This window comes from Neltuma alba, unplaced genomic scaffold (genome assembly GCF_004799145.2).
Source record: "Neltuma alba isolate B1F8T4 unplaced genomic scaffold, ASM479914v2 tig00001251_pilon, whole genome shotgun sequence".
Classification (NCBI taxonomy): Eukaryota; Viridiplantae; Streptophyta; class Magnoliopsida; order Fabales; family Fabaceae; genus Neltuma; species Neltuma alba.
This window is the reverse complement of record NW_021632394.1, coordinates 1-19,899: the sequence shown is the minus strand read 5'-3', so window position 1 is coordinate 19,899 and position 19,899 is coordinate 1. Positions and strand designations below refer to the sequence as shown.

Genomic DNA, 19,899 nt, shown 5'->3' with positions numbered 1-19,899 from the left:
AATTTTCAGAATTTGATTAACATGCTTTTAGAACTTTCCATCTGCTTGATTTTGATGAGTTTGAGAGTAATGAAACCCAGAATTTCTTAAGTAATAATGAGTTTGGTCATGTTTGTTCATGTAAGGATTCTCCTAAACCTAGTTGTGACAATCGCATGAAACTTGAAGTTAAGTTCAAGCTTCCTCTTCGCGGCTCCAAAATGATGCTTGACATGATGCTAGAGGCTAGAAGGAGGGGCATGAAAATAAAACTATACTTGCTTGTAAGCCAAAAGATGACAAGTTTGATATAGGGAATTCTTGCAATGGCTTTCTTTTCCTATAGGATCAGTTACTAGGAATTCACGGTTTCTTTGCAACCCAAAGCCACTTATTGTTTGTAACCCAATCACAGAAGAGTTTATAAGACTTCCAGCACGATCCAAGAATAATAAACTGATCATTACATGCCTGCATTTTCTTTGGATTAGATTATCTCAAGAAAACTAATAAATATAAAGTGATAAGAATATATGATCGCAGTGCAATCCATGATGATAGAGTTGTTGAAATACTCACATTGACGTTGGAAAGTAAATCTCTCACTTGTTTGAATGGATTGCTTCATTGGCTTGGTTATCATTGGACGGAAGTGTCAATTTTATGTTTTGACTTAGAAAGTGAGATGTCAAATTCATTGCCTTTTTCTTCTGCAATATCATCCATCATAATCACAAATATGAATGCTGACAGTTGTGTTGGGCTAGGAGAATTAAAGGGAAGTCTCTACAAATGTTGTCCAATTGAAAATGAAAAGTGTCTGAGGTTTTGGACTATGAAGAAGTATGGTGATGAACAATCTTGGAATGAAGTTCGCAGGTTTAATGTTGAAGATTGTGATGATGGGCAACATTTATATTAGCTAGTAGTTGTTTTCGGCGGTCTTGGAATATTTGTTTTTGATTTTTGCATTTTGGTATAGATCATTTGGTTAAAAAGTTCTTTTTGTGTGCACAAATTTGTTTTAAAAATTAAAAACCATAACAATTTTATCCCATACAATTAAAAAATTAATATTGTCTATTAATATAGTGATAGAAACCAGTAGCATTTAAAATTATTATGATTTTAAACTTTGATACAAATTTATTCTAAAAAACTTATGGGTATCTAGTGCTCTTGATTGAAAATTTTCTAGACAAATTTATATAATTTTTTTTATTATTCTCTAATACTGATATGATATATATTTATATAAGTGTGCGATATTTAAATTGCGGGAGGATGAAGTTTTATATTTGGCGAAGTACAATGCTGGCATGAGAATATGAGCATGGATTTCCAGAACTTTTGATTATGTTATATTCAGTGGATTATCGTTTTAGTTATCAGTTTTTTATTAAATTTTTTAAGGTTCTATTTGGTGTATGAGAGAAATGAAAAAAGGAAGGGAAAATTTTAACAATGAGCTCAATATTAAAAAATTTTAATTAGTTAAAGTAAGTGGACGTGTGTGGCTGAACACTACGTCAAGATAAAATCTGGTAGTTTTCTTCTAAAGCATGAACTTCAAAAGCAGGTATTTTTACTATATAAAAAAAAAGCATGTATTTTGAATTTTAGATGTCTTTTTTTAGTGAAAGTTTAGATTTCTTTTAGACTCATGAGATCCCTCGCGCGTATTGGAACCAATTTTTCACATCCTATCTTATTTCTCCTTTCGTTTCTTATCATAAAAGATGAATAACCGAATTACGTTAAAAAAAAATAATTAAAATTAGTTAAGAACGATCAATATAAAAAGGTATAATTTTTTTCAAAAATGCTCTCGTTAATAAGGAGAGAGAGCATGAGAGAGAGTATGAGAGAAAATAATTAAATTATTAAAAGGAAGAGAAGTGGAAGGAAGAGAGAGTGTGAGTTAGAGACAAAATAAATATAAGTAAAGTAAGAAATCAACACAAAAAAATAGATATAACTTTTAAATGTCTCTTACATATAAGAACATACTATAAACATCAAATATCTCTTATAATAAGGAATGGAGAAAGTATTAGACTGAACGATACTCATCCTGTACTAAATATAAAATTAATATTATAATATAAATTATATTAAAAAATATGTTTTATATTTAAAATCAGAATAATATATTATAAAAAGTCGTAGTGCTGAGAGCTAAGACCCCACCTTACATCAAGTACTACCGGCAGGGCTCTTCACTTATTGTGCTGGAAAAGAAATAAAAAATAAGAAAATAAATAAAAGTTGTTCTTACTTTTTTATTTTTAAAAACATATTATTGTTATTTTTATAGAAAAAAATTAAAAATAATCACTTATTTATGCAAAACTCTAACATACTGTATCATTCCTGAAAAATAAACAGCACCACTTGTTAACCAAATTTCATGTAATATCACGAGATGTATAATAATTTTCTTATATATATATTCTTCCGGTTCTAAATATAAAATCTTTATATTAGTATGTATAAATGTTTTATATTTAGACCTGAAGGAATATATTGATTTGATTTGATTGGCTCAGCATTTTAAGACATTGAAAAATAAAATAAAAGCGCAAGGAAATAAATATTTTCAAATACGCAGATATGTTTCATCCTGATTTCAAAAATATGACGTACTATTATTTCCACTTTATTAGAGCACATGGCACTCTTTTCCTTTTTCGGCTGTCTTTATCATAAATCAATCAAAGAAGGAAGATATTAAAGAAAAGAAGTATTGTTGGCTAAGGGTTTTGTTTCTTGTCAAAAAGAAAAGAAAAGAAAAGGACATAAAAGAAGAGAGAAGAATTATTGCCGGGGCATGTTCACTAGGGGGCGGACAACACTTCAACGCATTATATATTTTACTTCTTTTATTTTTTTGAATGTGCTTATGTGCTAAGTTTTCTACTCTATCCTTCTTGACTTGTTTTTTTTTTTTACCTGATTCTTAACTTGTTATTTTTTTTCACCTGATTCTTAACTTGTTAGTTTGTATATTATATATTTTACTTTTTGTACTTAATAATAACAACTTTAATATTTTACTATTACCCATTATGACATTTATATTAGGAGGAATTACAATAAATTTTAAAAAAATAATTAAAAAATAAGTATAAAAAATTGTCATTTTTTATTCTGAAATTTATCATTACAAGTTGCTTAGATTGTTATTCGGACTTTTTAGTATTTTTTTAAAGATCTCATTGTAATTCTCTCTTTACATTATGCATGAAATTTGAGCAATTTAAAAAATTTTGTGGTACTCTTATAAAGTTTAAGAAACAAGTATATGTTGTTTATAAATCATAAATAATATAAGAAATTAAGTGGATTTTTAAGTGAGTAAATTTGGCAACCGACTTGTATGTTAAGGCTTCTTCAAAAGAGTTGTCTTTTTTCTTGTCAAAAAAAGTTCAAGCAAGATGAGTTTTAGGAATTTATTAGAATTAGGACATACCTCTAAACCTAAAAAATAATTATAAAGGTATTTATAGATAATTTATCAAAATGCTATAAACAATAAAATTATATACCAAAATACTGTACTTTTAAAAATATTTACTAATATACTGCACTTAAACTTATTCTTGACAAGAATAACTTTTAAATTACACACAAGTTGTTCTTGGCGTGAATGATTTTAAAAATCATTCACGCTAAGAACGATTTTGTTTTTTTTCCTATTCACTCCCCATGCGAGGATCTCTACCAATTTAAATGATATAAGTTTAAAAGATTTTATAAACTATTTAAATTTATAATTCAAAACTTTAAAACAGTTCTTTGTTACAAAGATTTATAAACATATTTAGTTAAATATATATATTTATTAAAAAAATTAGTTAAAGTTTTAAGCAAATCTTTTATGTTTGTCTTAACTGAATGAAATTAATGTAATTGTAAAAATATAATTTATGAATTAGTTAAAGTTTTAAGCAAATCTTTTATGTTTGTCTTAACTGAATGAAATTAATGTAATTGTAAAAATATAATTTATGAATTTATTAAAATCAGAAGTAAAATAGTAAATAAATTTTATTTTAATATAAATTGTAGTTAAAATAATATTTTTAGCATTTTTTTAGAATACTCCTACTAACAGTATTAACTAATTAAACTAAATTGTATGTTTTTAAAATAGAAAAAAGATCTATGTAATTGATGCAACCTAGAAAGATAGTCAGAATATTTTACTCTTGATTTAAAACACTCATATCATGACACGTCATCACCAATTAAAAAATGCAATATAGCAATAGCATGGAAAAGGAAAAATGAAAAAAAGAAATTATGAGCGCCCTTCATTCATTTCAATTTTTCATTACTTATGCCTTATTTAATTGGTGATGACGTGTCATGATATGAGTGTTTTGAATCAAGAGTAAAATACTCTGACTATCTTTCTAAGTTGCATCAATTACATAGATTTTTTTACTATTTTAAAAACATATAGTTTAGTCCAATTAGTTAATACTGTTAATAGAGGTATTCCAAAAAAAATTCTAAAAATATTATTTTTAATTGAAATTTATATTAAAATAAAATTTATTTACTATTTTACTTCTGATTCTAATAAGTTCCTAAATTATATTTTTATAATTACATTAATTTCATTTAGTTAAAGCAAACATAAAAGATTTGCTTAAAACTTTAACTAATTTTTTTAATAAATATATATTTAACTAAATATGTTTATAAATCTTTGTAACAAAGAAGTGTTTAAAAGTTTTGAATTATAAATTTAAATAATTTATAAAATCTTTTAAACTTATATTATTTAAACTGACAAAGATTCTTGTATGGGGAGTGAATAGGAAAAAAATAAAATCGCTTTTGGTGTAAACGATTTCAGAAATCATTCTTGGTGTGAACGATTTCACTTTTTGATTTAAAAAAAAATTTAAAAAGCGAAATCGTGCACGCCAAGAAAGATTTCTGAAATCATTCACGTCAAGAACAACTTCTGAAGTCGTTCATGCCAAAAACAATTTGTGTGTAATTTGAAAGTTATTTTAGTCAAAAACTATTTTAAGTACAGCATATTGGTAAATACTTTTAAAAGTACAGCATTTTTCTATATAATTTTATTGTTTGTAGCATTTCGGTAAAAAAGCCTAAAATCCTCACATTAGCAATGTGATTCAAACCCATAATACTGAATTAGTTACTACTCTGGTCCTATTTATAGGGCAGAGAGAGAATATTTTTTGGTCATATTTTAAAGTCATTTCATTAAATTTTCAGTGTGAATATATTATTTTGTCCTTCATTTATTATAGTGTAGGTTATTATTTCTTTTGAAAGGTATATATATTAAATATGGATAAAATTAAAAAATTATCATATTTTAATAGAAAGTTAATATATTTTAAGATTTTTTTATCTTTGTGAAATATGCTGAAAGTGTTTTATAAATAAAATCAGAAGAGTATGTTTTTTTGAATGGGTTTATTTTTTTTTTTCAAGGATATTAAATTGAATCTTTCAAATTGTTCTTTTTTATGACAAAAAAATTAAGTTAACTATAGATGATGTAAAATGGGCATGAGGGAGCATGATTGGAATTGCAAAGGAAGCGAGGGGAATGAGAGGAATGGGGAAGAGTGAAGGGTAATAAAGAAAAAAGAGGAAAGAGAAAGTGAGAGAGAAAAAGACAAAGAAAGAAGAGGCGCAATGCATTGGTATTGAAGTCCAAATAATTACCATGTGGGCCCTTACCATCCCTCTCATAGCTTTAGGCTTAGCCTCTTGTTTCTTTTTCTTCGCTCTTTTTTTTTTTTTTTTAAATGAAATTAAGTATGAAAAACCAGAGGAACAGAAAGGAGGCTGCTGGGATGCTGCTCACGACTGAGACACCGGTAAATTCCACCTAATCATATTTAAGATGCAGTTGTGAATTAAATATGCGCACTGTCTGTTAACATAACATAAATTTAAACTTTAAGCGAGTAATTTTTTAATTAGATCTAATTCTCGCTGGTATTTAATTTTATAGTTTTGTTGCGAAGTTTTTACCTGAGATAAATTTTTAACATATTTACCTTTTATGATACAAAATCACCCCCAACTAATTCAAAAGGGGAATATGTAATGTTTAGCAAAAACAATCTTGCTAAAAAGCATGATATTAATCCAATTTGATGTAGAAGAAACAATTCTCTCTTTCGGGGATTTAAAAAACCAAGGAGAAACATTTCTCTCAAACGTAAAGATATTGTTTTCGTGCACAAATCGAGGGTTATGGATTCTTTTCTTCTTCATTCTTCAATTTCATGCTAGGCTTTCTGGTAAAAATAATTTACGAAATACGAAATAAATACGTAAGAAGAATTTTGTCTTGACTTATGTGAAACGTGTTTATAGGAGATTTTCACCGCTTTGCCAAACAGGATCATAATTAATTTGCAGTTCTGAAAAAAATAATTAACTTTTAGAGATCAACAAAATTAATTAAATTAATTATTTATTAAAAATACATATTAATTTTGTTAAAATACTCATTTTATTTATTTACATTAGAAACTACTCCTTTAATGAAAACTTTTTCTTAATACGAAGAGCTCATGAAAAATTTATAAATTTTTTAAAAACAAAATGAATTGAGTTACTCCCTTCAATTCACAATATAAGTTATTTTTATAAGAATGATTTCATTTAAATATAGGTCATTTGTAAAGTAATTAATGCTTATTTGTCAATTTTGTCCTTATAATTAATGTTCATACATGACTCTTTGCATTTTTCTCAATATTTCACAACTTCGTTTAACACAAATAAAGTTGAGAAAAATTTTGAATTCGAAACACATTTAGTAAATTTACTACTATTTTTTGATAGGAGAATGCCTACATTAAACTCTTTATATTCATCATGTCATGTTTTCTTATCACACATTATCATGTATTTTATTTTTGAAATATCAGCATTTAATTATAAACCTACACAAAACGAAAAAAAAATACATGATCATGTATGATTGAATAACTTGATATAATGGATACAAGAAACTTGATCTGATATTTTTCCTTTTTGCTATTGATGAATTGATTATAATAACTTATATTGTTGACCGGAGGAAGTATTACACTTAAAATGAAAACCGAGCTGGTGAGTACATCAATTAAGGTGGTAATTCAAAGATCAACAATTTAATTGTAGTTGTATAGATCAGTATAATCATAATTAAAATAATATAAATTAATTAAAATATTAAAATATATTAATATATATAATCTTTAAAAGATAAATATTTAAATAAAAAATTAATTTATAAGTAAATGAAACATCAATACATTAATCCCACATAATTTAATAAATTGGAGTTATTAAAATAGGAATATGAATAATTTTTTTTTTTATGAAAAGAATATGAATAATTATTTTAAATTCAAAATAAAGTCATCCTGATCTGGTTTTTTCGTCCTATTAAATCGATATTATAAATGACGTGGAAAGGCCGGAAATTTTGGATTGGACAGCCACCTAGAGAAGGTATACGGCAATTAGGGGTGTTCAAGGCCGGCCCGTCCCGGTCGGCCCGTTCCGGTCCCGGTCTTATTAGGACGGGACGGATCCGTCCCGAAATTTTTCGGGACGGGACAAACCGGGACGGGACAAAAAAGGGACCGGGACGGGACGGGACACGGGACGGGGTCGTCCCGTCCCGGTCCCGTCCCGGTCCTTTTTTTTTTTTAATTTTTTATTCTATTTATATAATATCATTTTTTTCATGTTTTTTTAAGATTTGAGACTATTGTATGGAACTATAGATATATTTATTTAAAGTTTTTATATTTGTTAATGATTTGAGATTATTGATTATTAGAATTTTTAGCAAGTTTTTATTGTGTTAAAAGCTTTTGTTTAGAATTTTTAATGATTATTATATGTAATATTTTGAGCTTTTGTTTAAGAGTGCCCAAACAAATAAAAAATAAAAAGATGTTTTTTATAAGGTTTAAGCTCAAAAAAATATAATTAAAAAATTCAGATTTTATTAAAAAAAATTTAAAAAAATTTAAAAAAAATTAAAAAAATTAAAAAAAAATTAAAAAAAAAATGTCCGGGACGTCCCGGTCCCGTCCCGGATCCGTCCCGTCCCGACCGGGACCGGGACAACCCCGGGACGGACCGGGACACGGGACAGAAAATCTGTCCCGTTACTGTTCACCGGGACGGAACCGGGACGGGCCTGTCCCGGTCCCGATCCGTCCCGTGAACAGCCCTAACGGCAATAGCATGGCATTTAGAAGAGGGGGCGAAATCTGGGTCCCACATTCCTTCGACGTAGGGATCCGTGACAAAGAAAGAAGTCTTCACTGTGGGACCCACCGATCCTCCTCCACCAATTCCCTTTTCTTCTTTTCACCGTTCCATTGAAAACGAATCCCTTTCAGTCTCTCTCTTTGTCTCTCTCACACTCTCACTTACTTCACCACTGCATCCCTCCCTCTCTCTCACACACTCTGGCCATGATTTTCCTCCATTTTTTCCGAGAAAGGAAAGAACAGCGAGAGACATGCATGTACGAATTACAAAGAAATTATTGATTACATCAACGGCATCGTCATTGATTTTTCTTCTCTAGCTAATGTTCTTTGCTTCGCTTGTAATCTACTTTGATTCCCAATTATTTTGTTTCAGATTTTTCCCTGGATCGGCGACCGGTGTTTAAGTGGGCGATCTCTGTTCTTGATTTCAAAGAGACTGGGGATATTGTGAAATGGTACATTCTCGATTACTATCTGTTTCTGGAGATTTTCTTCTTGCTTTTTTAACTGTTCTTGCGGTGAAAATGAAGGAAATGCAGGGGATCTTCAGCTGAAAGTGGACGAAGTAGTCACTGCTTTCGCTTTCTTCGTTTAACGGGAACATTAGTTCATTGCTCTTACTTTCCCAGTTGGAGTGTATTGTGTTATTTTTTTTTTATATTTATTTTGTCAATTTATTTACAGCTTTATTAGCAACCTAACAGAGCTTGGTGTTCGGAATTCCCTAATGCCAGATTCGATTTCATTTCAGTTTTTGATCCACTTTTTGTTTCGCTCATATCTGGTACTAGCTTATCGAAGTCAGGTAGTTGCATCAGTTAATATTAATTCAATTAAATCCTCTCTTCACTCTTTATTACGAGTAGTTAAGGCGCAGTTGAGGTTTCTATCACTTCGTTCATTCATTTATGACACTGGTGCTTAATTATACAGATTTGCTCATTTTCTTTGTTCATTAATAATTCCTTCACACAGCTTTCTCGCATAGGTTTTCCTAGAAAACGTCAAAATCAGGTTCCTATACTTACATTAACAAATCTAACTATGTTTGGACCCGAAACTCAGATTGTTGAATTTATGATGGCCAGATTTCTCGTCTCCATATTTCTCAGCTATTTATGCCTCTGATAATGATCGGAAAGATGCATTCAAATTCAGGGTGACATATTGTTTTTCTTATTCCGATCTTATCATTATTGCGTTCTGAAACTCATTTCGTCGACAGATAATGACGGGAGCATGCTGCAAACCATTGCGGAGTAACTTTGGGATGAAGTTCTGAAGTAAAGCTTGAGTGAATGCCGTGCCATGCCATTGAGGTACAGCCAAGAAGATTAGTTTGTGAAACCCTCTGAGGAAATGGGATTCATTTCAGAGTTAAAAAGGATCAGCTCAAAACAACAAAGCAGCTCAAAGACGAGTAAGGAGGATAAGTTGAAATCTAAGAATGGTGTTGGTTCTGCCATATGCGGTGATCTCAATTACAGAGCACAGCAGGTTGCGGATTGGAAGAGTCACAACCATGAGAAGGTAAAAGGAAATGCAGGTAGGAAGGATGAGCTTGTCAAGCACATGACAAATTTACCAGGTTATCTCTGGAGCACTGATGGAGAAGAAAACGTTCGCGGAAAGGCTTTAAATGTTGGGGTTCTAGATTGGACACGACTTGAAAAATGGAATCACAAGCAAACGAATGTCCCAGCATTTGGTACCAATTTCACGTCATTCAGTGTCAGGGAATCAACCTCAAGAGTGTTCCCTAAATCATTTGCAAGTGCTGGTCTTAATGACAAACTTGTTAACCAACGAGGTTTCCTATCTTCAAGTACTAAGGCATCTTATAAGGGAGGCTTTCCTGAAAATTCCAAACAACCATTTCAGAATGTCAAACAATCTCACTACTCTAAATCTGAAGCTGAGAGCATTACAGATGAGCAGAGAGTCGTACCCCCAACATATGAGTCCTTCAGGAGAAATCACATAGAGTTATCGTTTGAAAAGGTGAAGAGGAAACACTCAGATAAAATGACTCTACAGATGGGAAACCTTGCATCGAACTTGCGGCACCAAGGGTTCTCACAAGTTCCTAACAGAAACATGAATGTTGGAGCTGATAAGAGCTTGGAGGGATTACAGGATTCTAGCCTAAAGAAGAATAGCAAAATTCGTGAGTCTACTTCTGGCATGGGACTTGCTTCATTAAAGCCAAAAGGCGAAGGGGTCTCATGCTATTCTAAGAAGAAAACGAGTGTCTGCAATAGTGAAGTTAAGAAAGCGGCAGAGAAGCCTTCAGAGTCAGATATCAATATTGGTCACAAACCATGCTATGACAAGCCAAGTAATGTCGTGCTTCTTCACCCGCAAGAAATTATCCAATCAAGTAATCCACGGGTTCACCAACCAAGAATGCCTTTTGATGAGAACGTAAAAGAATCAAGTCAAGGCGGACCGTCAGATGTTTCCCTTATTGATGATGTTTACTCTGAATATGTAAATTTTGAAATTCCACACTCATGTCCATTACCCTGTGTGGTTGAGCCAGCTCCAACAGCGAAATTCGAGCAACACAAAAGTAATGTTGATCGGGATAGTAGTCATTCTACTACTGGGTCCAAGAAGATGTATAGCTTGCAGTTTGAAGGTGCGTACGATGAAAAGAATGCATTAGATGATAAGCTCGGAAATCATTGTGTTCACGATAACTCAAATAAATCAGGGGATCTAGAAACCGCTGAACAGACAGCTCCGAAAGGAAGGACTCCATCACCCAATCGTCGGTTTAGCTTCAGTTTAGGACGGATTGGAAGAAGTTTTAGTTTCAAAGAGGGGTCAGGGTCCTCTCTGCCACAGTTTCGCTCCACATATGTCAGCGTAAAGTCTGGTCCTGTGACTTCTGAATCTTCTGATTGTTTGGATAATTCAAGCAAGGAGAAGGTGCGCAGTCATAGGAGAACCGGGTCCAGCCCCTTTCGAAGAATATTAGAGCCTATATTGAAGCACAAGTCAACGGAGATGCACCACTCAGCTCAAAGAAGCCAAGCAACTAAAGGAACCATTGGTCCAATTAACTTCAAGACAAACAGTGTCAAGGAATCAATATCGCATGCTGAAAAGAGCGAGGGCTCCTCAATTCAAGCTCTTTTGCATCTTACAATAAAAAATGGAGTCCCTATATTCAAATTTGTGCTCAACAATGAAAGAAAGATTCTCGCTGCCACCATTAAAAAATCAGCCTCCCCGGAGAAGGATGACTCAGGTTGTTTTACATTTTACCTCGTCGATGAGATTAAAAAGAAGAGTGGTGGATGGATAAGTAACAGAAGCAAAGATAAAAGTTCTCGTTATGTCCACAATGTTGTTGGCCAGATGAAGTCTTTAAGCTCAACAACTGCTAAACCAAGCAATAAGAGCTCTAAGACGCAGTGTTTTGTCAAAGAATTTGTTCTATTGAGTGTTGAAATTGGCCAGAAAGATCAAATAACACCTAAGTTCATCCCGAGCCAGGAGCTTGCAGCAGTCGTTGTTGAGATCCCTTGCGGAAATGTCAGCCAAGGAGCAGATCATGATATTAACTTTCTGACCAATGAATGCCTAAAGTGCTTGGCAGAAGATAGCTGCTCATGCAGCTCAAAAGAAAATGATGTCTCCAGTAGAACTACAGTCATACTACCAGGTGGTATCCATGGTTCACCCAGCAAAGGCGAACCCTCCCCATTGATCTATCGATGGAAAACTGGTGGATTGTGTGATTGTGGGGGGTGGGACATTGGTTGCAAACTGCTTGTCCTTTCAAACCAAAAGGAAAGATCAATTATAACTCGAGGTTCAAAATCTCATCCAAGGCGTTTCCAACTTTTTGTTCAGGTATGACTCTAACCCTTCTACTGAGGGCTATGATTGTGCACAACAATAAATATTGCAGCCCACTGACTAGTCAACTTTCTATAACTTTCAGGAAGGAGCTGAACAAAACAGACCCCTTTTCACTTTGATGCCACTGAAGGATGGATTCTTCTCAGTGGAATTCAGTTCATCGATCACTCATTTGCAGGCATTTTTCATTTCAGTTTCTCTTTTAAGCTGCCAGAAAGAAATTGCGTTAGAAATAAATAAGACGCATGAGGCCTCTAAGCAACTCAGTTCAAAGAACAATGATGGACTCCAACAGAAAGAACATATAAAATATACTCCCATCCCACCACTCTCCCCTGTAGGCAGAGTCTAGTTCTAGATTCTCAGTTCTTTTCCAAGAATATAGTTAGCTCATGAAGATCTCCCGAGTTCTTCCTCTGTTTTTTCTTTTCATACATGAAATGTGGTGAAGTCCTTTTTCACCAAAGTTAAAGTTGTTACAGGCAAGTAGGTCTCTGTATGCTCTTCGTGCTCTTGCTTGCACTCTACTACAGCAAGCGCTATGTATAATATGAAATCTGTATCTAGTTACAATTTACAGAAGCCATGAACAATGACGCCAATTTTTTATAACTACACAGGAAATTTAGTTCACATGGAAATATTAACTGTTTAGGATAATAGCATGTTTGGCTTCAAATTAAATTTTGAACATAAGGATTTAATGTATGTAGAAGGAGCTTAAATGAGGAAATATGATAGGAACCGAAGTTAAGGGAAGAATTAAAGGCAGAAAATAAAAATGAAGGATAATTCTATAAGGGATGTTGAGGCAAGTATCTCACTCTCAGAACTCTTACAGCCAAGGCGAAATTTTTAATAAGAATAAGCAAAGTAATAATCTCAGTTTACTAAATCTCCTAGCCAACAAAAGGAGAATCTCCAATTGAGGCAAATAAAAAATTTATTAATTTTTCAATTATATCTTATTGAATGGTAAGCCTATTTATAGAGCTGGAATACATTTAAAATAAGAAAATCAAATTTAGATACTACTCTTGTCCTTGGTGTAAATCACTTGCAATCCATTCTCATATTAAGGAATGCATTAAATTGACATAATTTTTTAATTTTACCTCCATTAAAGTTTTTCCTCTTCTATATTTATAAATCATTCTTATTTCTCTCCCCTTTTTCTCTCGTTCTAATGTTGAGATTAAATAAGGATAAAATTAAAAAAAGTATTAAACATATTACAAGTTATTTACATTTAGAATCAAAATTTTTTCCTCCAAATCACTTACACTTGGGAACAAAGTGGTAATTCTTGAGATTATGGAAGCTGACTTCCTAAAATTTAGCCCACTAACTAATGGCTTTAGGAAAATAACAGATTTAAATATTCAAAGTTAAATACTTGACTCAACAAATAGCTCTAACAAACTCCACTTGCTCGTAAACTTGTGCATCAATTAAACTAACCACTAAAATAAATATTAATAAAATACAAGCAGACTAAATAATTCAATAACATAAATCCACTGCACGGTGACTTCATACTTGGTCTCTATCAAAATATTAAGAATAATTAATAAAATTAACTAAATATTCTTTATTTCTTTCCATGTCTATTACTTCTCGTACTAACAATATTCACTCAAAGTGCAGTCACAACCATAATTTTTTGGAGGTACAAAATTACTTATAAACTCATAAAATCAGAGCAAAAATGACACTGCCGTTAAACCTGACTAGTGGCCTTTACTTTTTGTAGTGGGACCCACACTAATATTATGAAAGTACCAAAATACCCCTCACTTGGGAGAAAAAGTTAAAGTGCAAAAATACCTATAAGTTTTGAGCCCAAATGCACTTAATATCAAATGTTTTTTTAAGGATGCAAAAGTACTAATAACCATGCAAATAAATTAATTCTTTCAGATTTAATGAAAAAACTTTATTAAATTTTATGATACTATTATAATACTAATAATTTTATGGTTAACATATACGTCTGGTCCTTCAAGTTCACAAGCTTTTTCTATTAATGAGATTAATGGTGTTAGGGTTAAGGGAATTGAAAATACACTTTATAAATTTAAGTGGCTAAATCAAAACTTGATGTAAATTTCATCATATTTTGATCTATCAGTGATTGAAAAGTAAAAGCAACAGAAATTACAAAGGATTAGGCTAGAACATGAATTGAATAGCATTCTTTCTCCATAATAATTAAAAAAAATGAAATCCGCGTTGGAATTTATTTATTTTCTCAAAAAATCACTTGTTACAGACCAATTATGACACATTGGTTGCCATTGTATCCTGTGCAGTTTTACAATATTAACAACCCATAAAGGTCAATCGCTGAAAACACAAGAAGAAGCACAAACCCCAAAGCAAGCCCTACATGTAACATCAGAGCCCCATAAGCCAACTATACCACAAAATGGGCTTTCTGTAAAAATCATTTAGGGCCTGTTTGGGATCACGTTTGGAGTCCCAAACGTGCATCTTAACCTGCAAAAGCTACTTTTATGTTGAAAGTGATGTTTGGCATACCGTTTTTGCAATCTGGCTTTTGGGTCTAAATGGACTTTTGGGTTGAAGCTATTGGATCTTGCTTTTCACAATAGGAAGAATACCAGTATGGTGATATGGGGAGGAAGGTTACAGTATTTTCAGATTTTTTAGTGTTATGTGTTCTTGTTTTATTTGTAGTTGTAATATATTTAATTAAGTATTTTAGTATTTTTCAATTTCCTTCTAATAATAAATTAAATTTTTTTATTTTTAATAATTTTATTTTCAATACTTCTTTTAAAATGGTCACATTATATATATAATTTCTTTCTAATAATAAATTAAATTTTTTTACTTTTAATAATTTTATTTTCCTTTACTTCTTTTAAAATAGTCACATTATATATATCTAATATTAGATATGTACTATTTAATAAAATTCATATCCTTTTAAGTCATTTTGCATCTAAAGTTACTTTTACATTGATCATCCAAACAAGTTTAAACTTATCAAACTGACTTTTTTACAAAACTCAATCCAAACATAAATCACATTACCCTATCTAATTTTTACTCAATTTGACTTCTATAAAAGTCATATTAAAAAAAAATTACTTTTGATACCACTATCCCAAACACACCCTTAGTAGTATGTTTTCAAGTGTACAATTGAAAACTAAAGAATTCGAGAGCGACACAAGGGCAAGTTCTCTTTCTCAGCAACCAGTTGAGAAGGCAACCATCATGCATCAAATGAGAACAAGGAATGTGAATCACTGATGCCCCAACTTCAATACCTTCCAAGCAAATTGGACAGTCAAGCCCATCTTTCAAAATACTGACAATCTTGTATCTTTTTTTATCCTCCAAAAATGCCTCTGCAGCCGAATAACTACTAGAGTAGTGAATGCTAACATCAATCTCTACCATCATGAAGAAAATAACATAGTTCTTGTGGGCATTGTTAATCATATTGTTAGCAAAATCTAAGATCTTCATCCTCATAGAATTGATAACTTCCTCGGGGACATTAAGAATTTAAAGTACACACCACGCTGCTTGCTCTGTTGCATTGGCTGACATGTTCAAGAAGTCATGTCTAGAAGTGTTTGTTTGAGCTTTTGTATTAAATGCATGGTTGGAAGATGCCAATAATGTTCATTCAAAACAATCCTAATATTGATGTATTTGTCATTCATGGGAGGACAAAAATTATGCCATTGGGAAATTTGCTGATATTGATCCTATTTGCAGGTGTGCCCCATGATGAACTGTACACTTGTAAATGCATTGACTGCCCAAATCCATACCCTGTTGAAACCCAAAAAAAAAAAAAGATCAAAGTTTGCAAAGGAATGGATATCAAACTGAAAAATAAAAGACATATAGGGAGATAAATAATGAACAACTAGCTAGGAAACCAACAATAATCGAGCTTGAGATTTATTTAGTTGAAGTAAGATACAGGGTTATTTTGGTAGGAAGTAATGAATGGGCTCAAACATGAACTGGGCTACAACTGTGGGCCAGAGATAATGGGGCTCAAGATGTGATAATTGGGCTTGTGACTGTGCGATGTGAGAAATTCTGTTGGCATAATTACTTGTTATTCTCATATATTACCAATTGCTTTGGATGATATAATTTGAGAATTGTTGCCGCATGGGTTAAGAATGTGATTCCTTGGTTAATCTTTGATCGGGGAATTAAGCTTCATTTTCCTATTGAGATTCCCACTTTGCTTTTGATATATGAATGCTTCTCAACTTTTTTATTCACTGTTGTCTTTCACTTTTTCATTTTGTTTTCAACTCTGGGAATGCTAAGCATAATAGGTTATTGTGTCTTGCTGAAAATTTTCCTTTCAGCACACCGACACATCCTAAGCATGAGAATGGACAAACTAAACCTATTATATTGGATTGGGTTTCAATGGAAGGTGATCGATCAGATTACGGTTCTTTTTTTGAGCAAGATGCGAGGGGGCAAAACTGACAAACTTACTTGTGCCATGCATCAATATTATTTATGTATGCAAGCGGCTGAATATGATGAGTTAATATTATTAAAGTGGCTCAAATTATACATTGGGCTATTGATGATAGATTTACTTTTTAACAGTTACCATGGATGCCTAGCACATTTGCCATGAATTTATGTTTTTATGAGTAAAGTTTGTCAAGGGAATATATAGGATGTGTTATGCTATTTTGGCTCTGGTCTTTTATTCTACTTAAAAAAAAAAGCTTGCTACCATTGCTCCTCCGCTGCGCTTGGTACTTCTTTTTTTCCCCCTAGACGCATGTATTTTCCTATTAGAGTCAATCATGTTTAAAGCACTGTTAGACACTAAATATAATGTATTTTAATTTATCATATTGTGAGGAATTAACTTATTCACTAGACCCAACCCTTATTCATCACTAGATACTTTTTCTTAACGTTAACCCTATGCTTATTTAAAAAAAAAAAAATCAACCCTATGAGTGAAATAAATTGGCGTTGGGGATAAGGAATTGGGCTAAAACATGAATTGGGCTATGACTAACCTGAGGATAATAATCCTGGAGATATGATAATTTAGCTTATAAAGGGTGGAATAGAACAAGTCATCAAGGCATTTAGATGAGGCATGATGGGGAGAAGGATCTCTCCACTTCCTTTCCTTTTGTCCATTTTCTTCAACTTCCCATCTTAATAATAAGATTACAATTTGAACAGTTCAAATTTTATACTCCTTCGGTTCTAAATATAATATCCTTTTTACACTACAAAAAAAGTTTTATATTTAAGATCAAAAGAGTATCTTATAAAATTATGAATAAAATGTTAAATTTTTAAAAAAGTAAATAAAATTAAACTACTAAATTTTAACCATGATTATTTAAAATAATAATAAAAATATTTTATAAAATTTTTATATAATATGAGATCTAAAGGGTTTAAGTTGCAATCTTAATGACTGAGATGTGAAATGGATTGAAATAAAAGGGAAGGCAAGTGAAGAGACCTTTCCTGTGATCTCTTCTCTCTGAATTGTATCTGCTTCTCTTCTCTTATGAACCTTCTTTCTCCTCTCTATGTAGCCGCTACTCCTTCTTCATTTTATCAATGTCTCTTTCCTTCTGAGATTTTCTATGTGAATGTTGCTTTGTGTTTTTCTAAGTGATTGTAGCTAAGAGTTCATGGAGTTCTAATCGACTGAGAGGTGAGTTCATAACATGATGCTCATTCTCAAGCAAGCATATAGTTACAAAACAGGAGGTTCAGTCTCTGCTAATCAAGAGAGGGAAGTCGAATGGACAGATTGGGATTTGTTAATCCTAGTTTGTAAATTTTCTATTTATCTTTTTTTTTTTGGAAATCAACAACACAAATTAGTCTTCTAAGAATTCATTTCAAAGATTCAAATGACATTCATTTTAAAATCATAACAAGGAAAAGAGCAATATGGTTTGGGGATCCATTGATGCTTTTGTTGAATAACTGCTACAATCATTGATCTTATCGCCTCCGAGCCACCACATCCCCGATCGCCTCTATCTCGTCGTCTACTGCTCCAAGATATCGTCGAGTCACAAACTCTGTCACAGAAGGGTGTTTAGGGCTGTCAAGATTCAAGAAGAGGAGAAAGCAATCCATTTCAAAGATTCAAATGGAGATTCGTTTTAAAATCATGAAGAGAAAAGAAGTAATATACTTTTGGTGTTCAAATGGAGATTCATTAGACTTCTCTGTAGTTGCACATCTTTGATTGCCTCTGAGCTACCACGTCCGATCACCTCTGCCTAGTTCGGTGACAGATTCAAGCGAAGAAGGGGGTTTAAGATTCAAGAAGATGAACAGTATCAAAGATGGGAGTTTCGCAATCTAAGGAGGAGACTTGAGAGGTTTAGAGTCTTTTAGCACACAAGCCTAACAACATAACAGAACTCTAAAGCCCAAAACAATACAGGAATAGCCAGCTAGCCCTAAGCACCTTTATGATGTTTTTCACTTCTTTAACACGTGTCCAATACTACTCATATTGATCCTTCTTGCCTTCTGCCTATAAATACTAATGTAAATGGGCACTGTTCATGTGAAAAATACAATAGCAATACAAATAATTGTTCTCCAATATTTATTTTTGTCTTATTTTTATAGTTAGAACTCTATTATGGTATCAAAGCCACTTGGCTCTTTACCATGAGTCACCAGCGTCTTCCTCTGCTACCTCCACTACTACTGTTCCTTCTACCACACCTACTGTCTTTCCTTCTAATGTCTCTAATTATATTACTATGAAGCTCACTCTTGATAACTACTTAGTATGGAGAGATCAAATGCTTTCTTACTTATATGGGCAATGCCTTTTCTGTTTCATTGATGGCTCCACCACCAACTAAAGCTCCAGATGGGTTACCCAATCAAGCATACATCAAGTGCTTTGAGCAAGATCAACTTGTTGCCTCCTTGCTCATTGCCTCTTTGTTTGAGAAGCTCATTGCATAGGTTATGCGCCACAAAACATCTAGAGCTATGTGGCTTGCTCTCGAAACATCCTTCTCTCAACAGTCTCAAGCTAAAGTCCTACTTCTTCAATAGTAGCTCACATCTTTAAAGAAAGGAGGAGAAAGTATCCTAGACTACTATAATCGTGCCTCACTACTCACTAATTCCTTAGCTGCTGTCAAAAGTTCAGTATCAGATATTGATTTTAACACTTATCTTCTGGGAGGATTAGGCATTGATTTTGATTCGGTGGTTACAGTGTTAACCACTTTTAGAGCACATTACACTCTTGAAGATGTTCTAAGCTATTTACTGACATATGAGGCTAGACAAAAGAATGTGTTGAAAAATCCTGTATCTACCGTAATGGCAAATGCAACAACCCACACTTCTCTCTCTCCTGTGCAGCAGCCTCCGTACACTAGGTATGGTGGTCGTGGTTATTTCTTTAGAGGTTGTGGTGGTTGCAACTTTAACTATTTTGGTGGCCGTATATCTATATGAGGGGGGCGCAATGCTCGAGTAGGCACTCTTCTTTTCACACACAAGTTGAAATACTGTGTTAGGTCTACAAAAAACCAGGCCATAATGCCAAAAGCTACTACCATCGGTATGATCACAACTACCAAGCTCCTAGACCCAGCTTTATTTCCACTCACTATTCTGTTTTTCCACCATTGATGGATGACACTTTATGGTATCCTGACACTGGTGCCACCAACCATATGACCTCCTAACGCTCAAATCTCAATATTAGCTCTACTCT

At 32.5% G+C, this 19,899-nt stretch overlaps 1 protein-coding gene across 1 annotated transcript; it reads left to right on the top strand.

Annotated features, from left to right (window-relative positions):
* The first annotated feature begins 54 nt into the window (after window positions 1–54).
* Window positions 55–12,748, top strand: LOC114754410 (uncharacterized). Its single transcript, XM_028943181.1, has 4 exons — window positions 55–66; window positions 5,879–5,883; window positions 9,490–12,128; window positions 12,220–12,748. The coding sequence occupies exons 3-4, from the start codon at window positions 9,624–9,626 to the stop codon at window positions 12,487–12,489; spliced, it is 2,775 nt and encodes a 924-aa protein (XP_028799014.1). The 5' UTR covers window positions 55–66; window positions 5,879–5,883; window positions 9,490–9,623; the 3' UTR covers window positions 12,490–12,748.
* The last annotated feature ends 7,151 nt before the right edge of the window (window positions 12,749–19,899 follow it).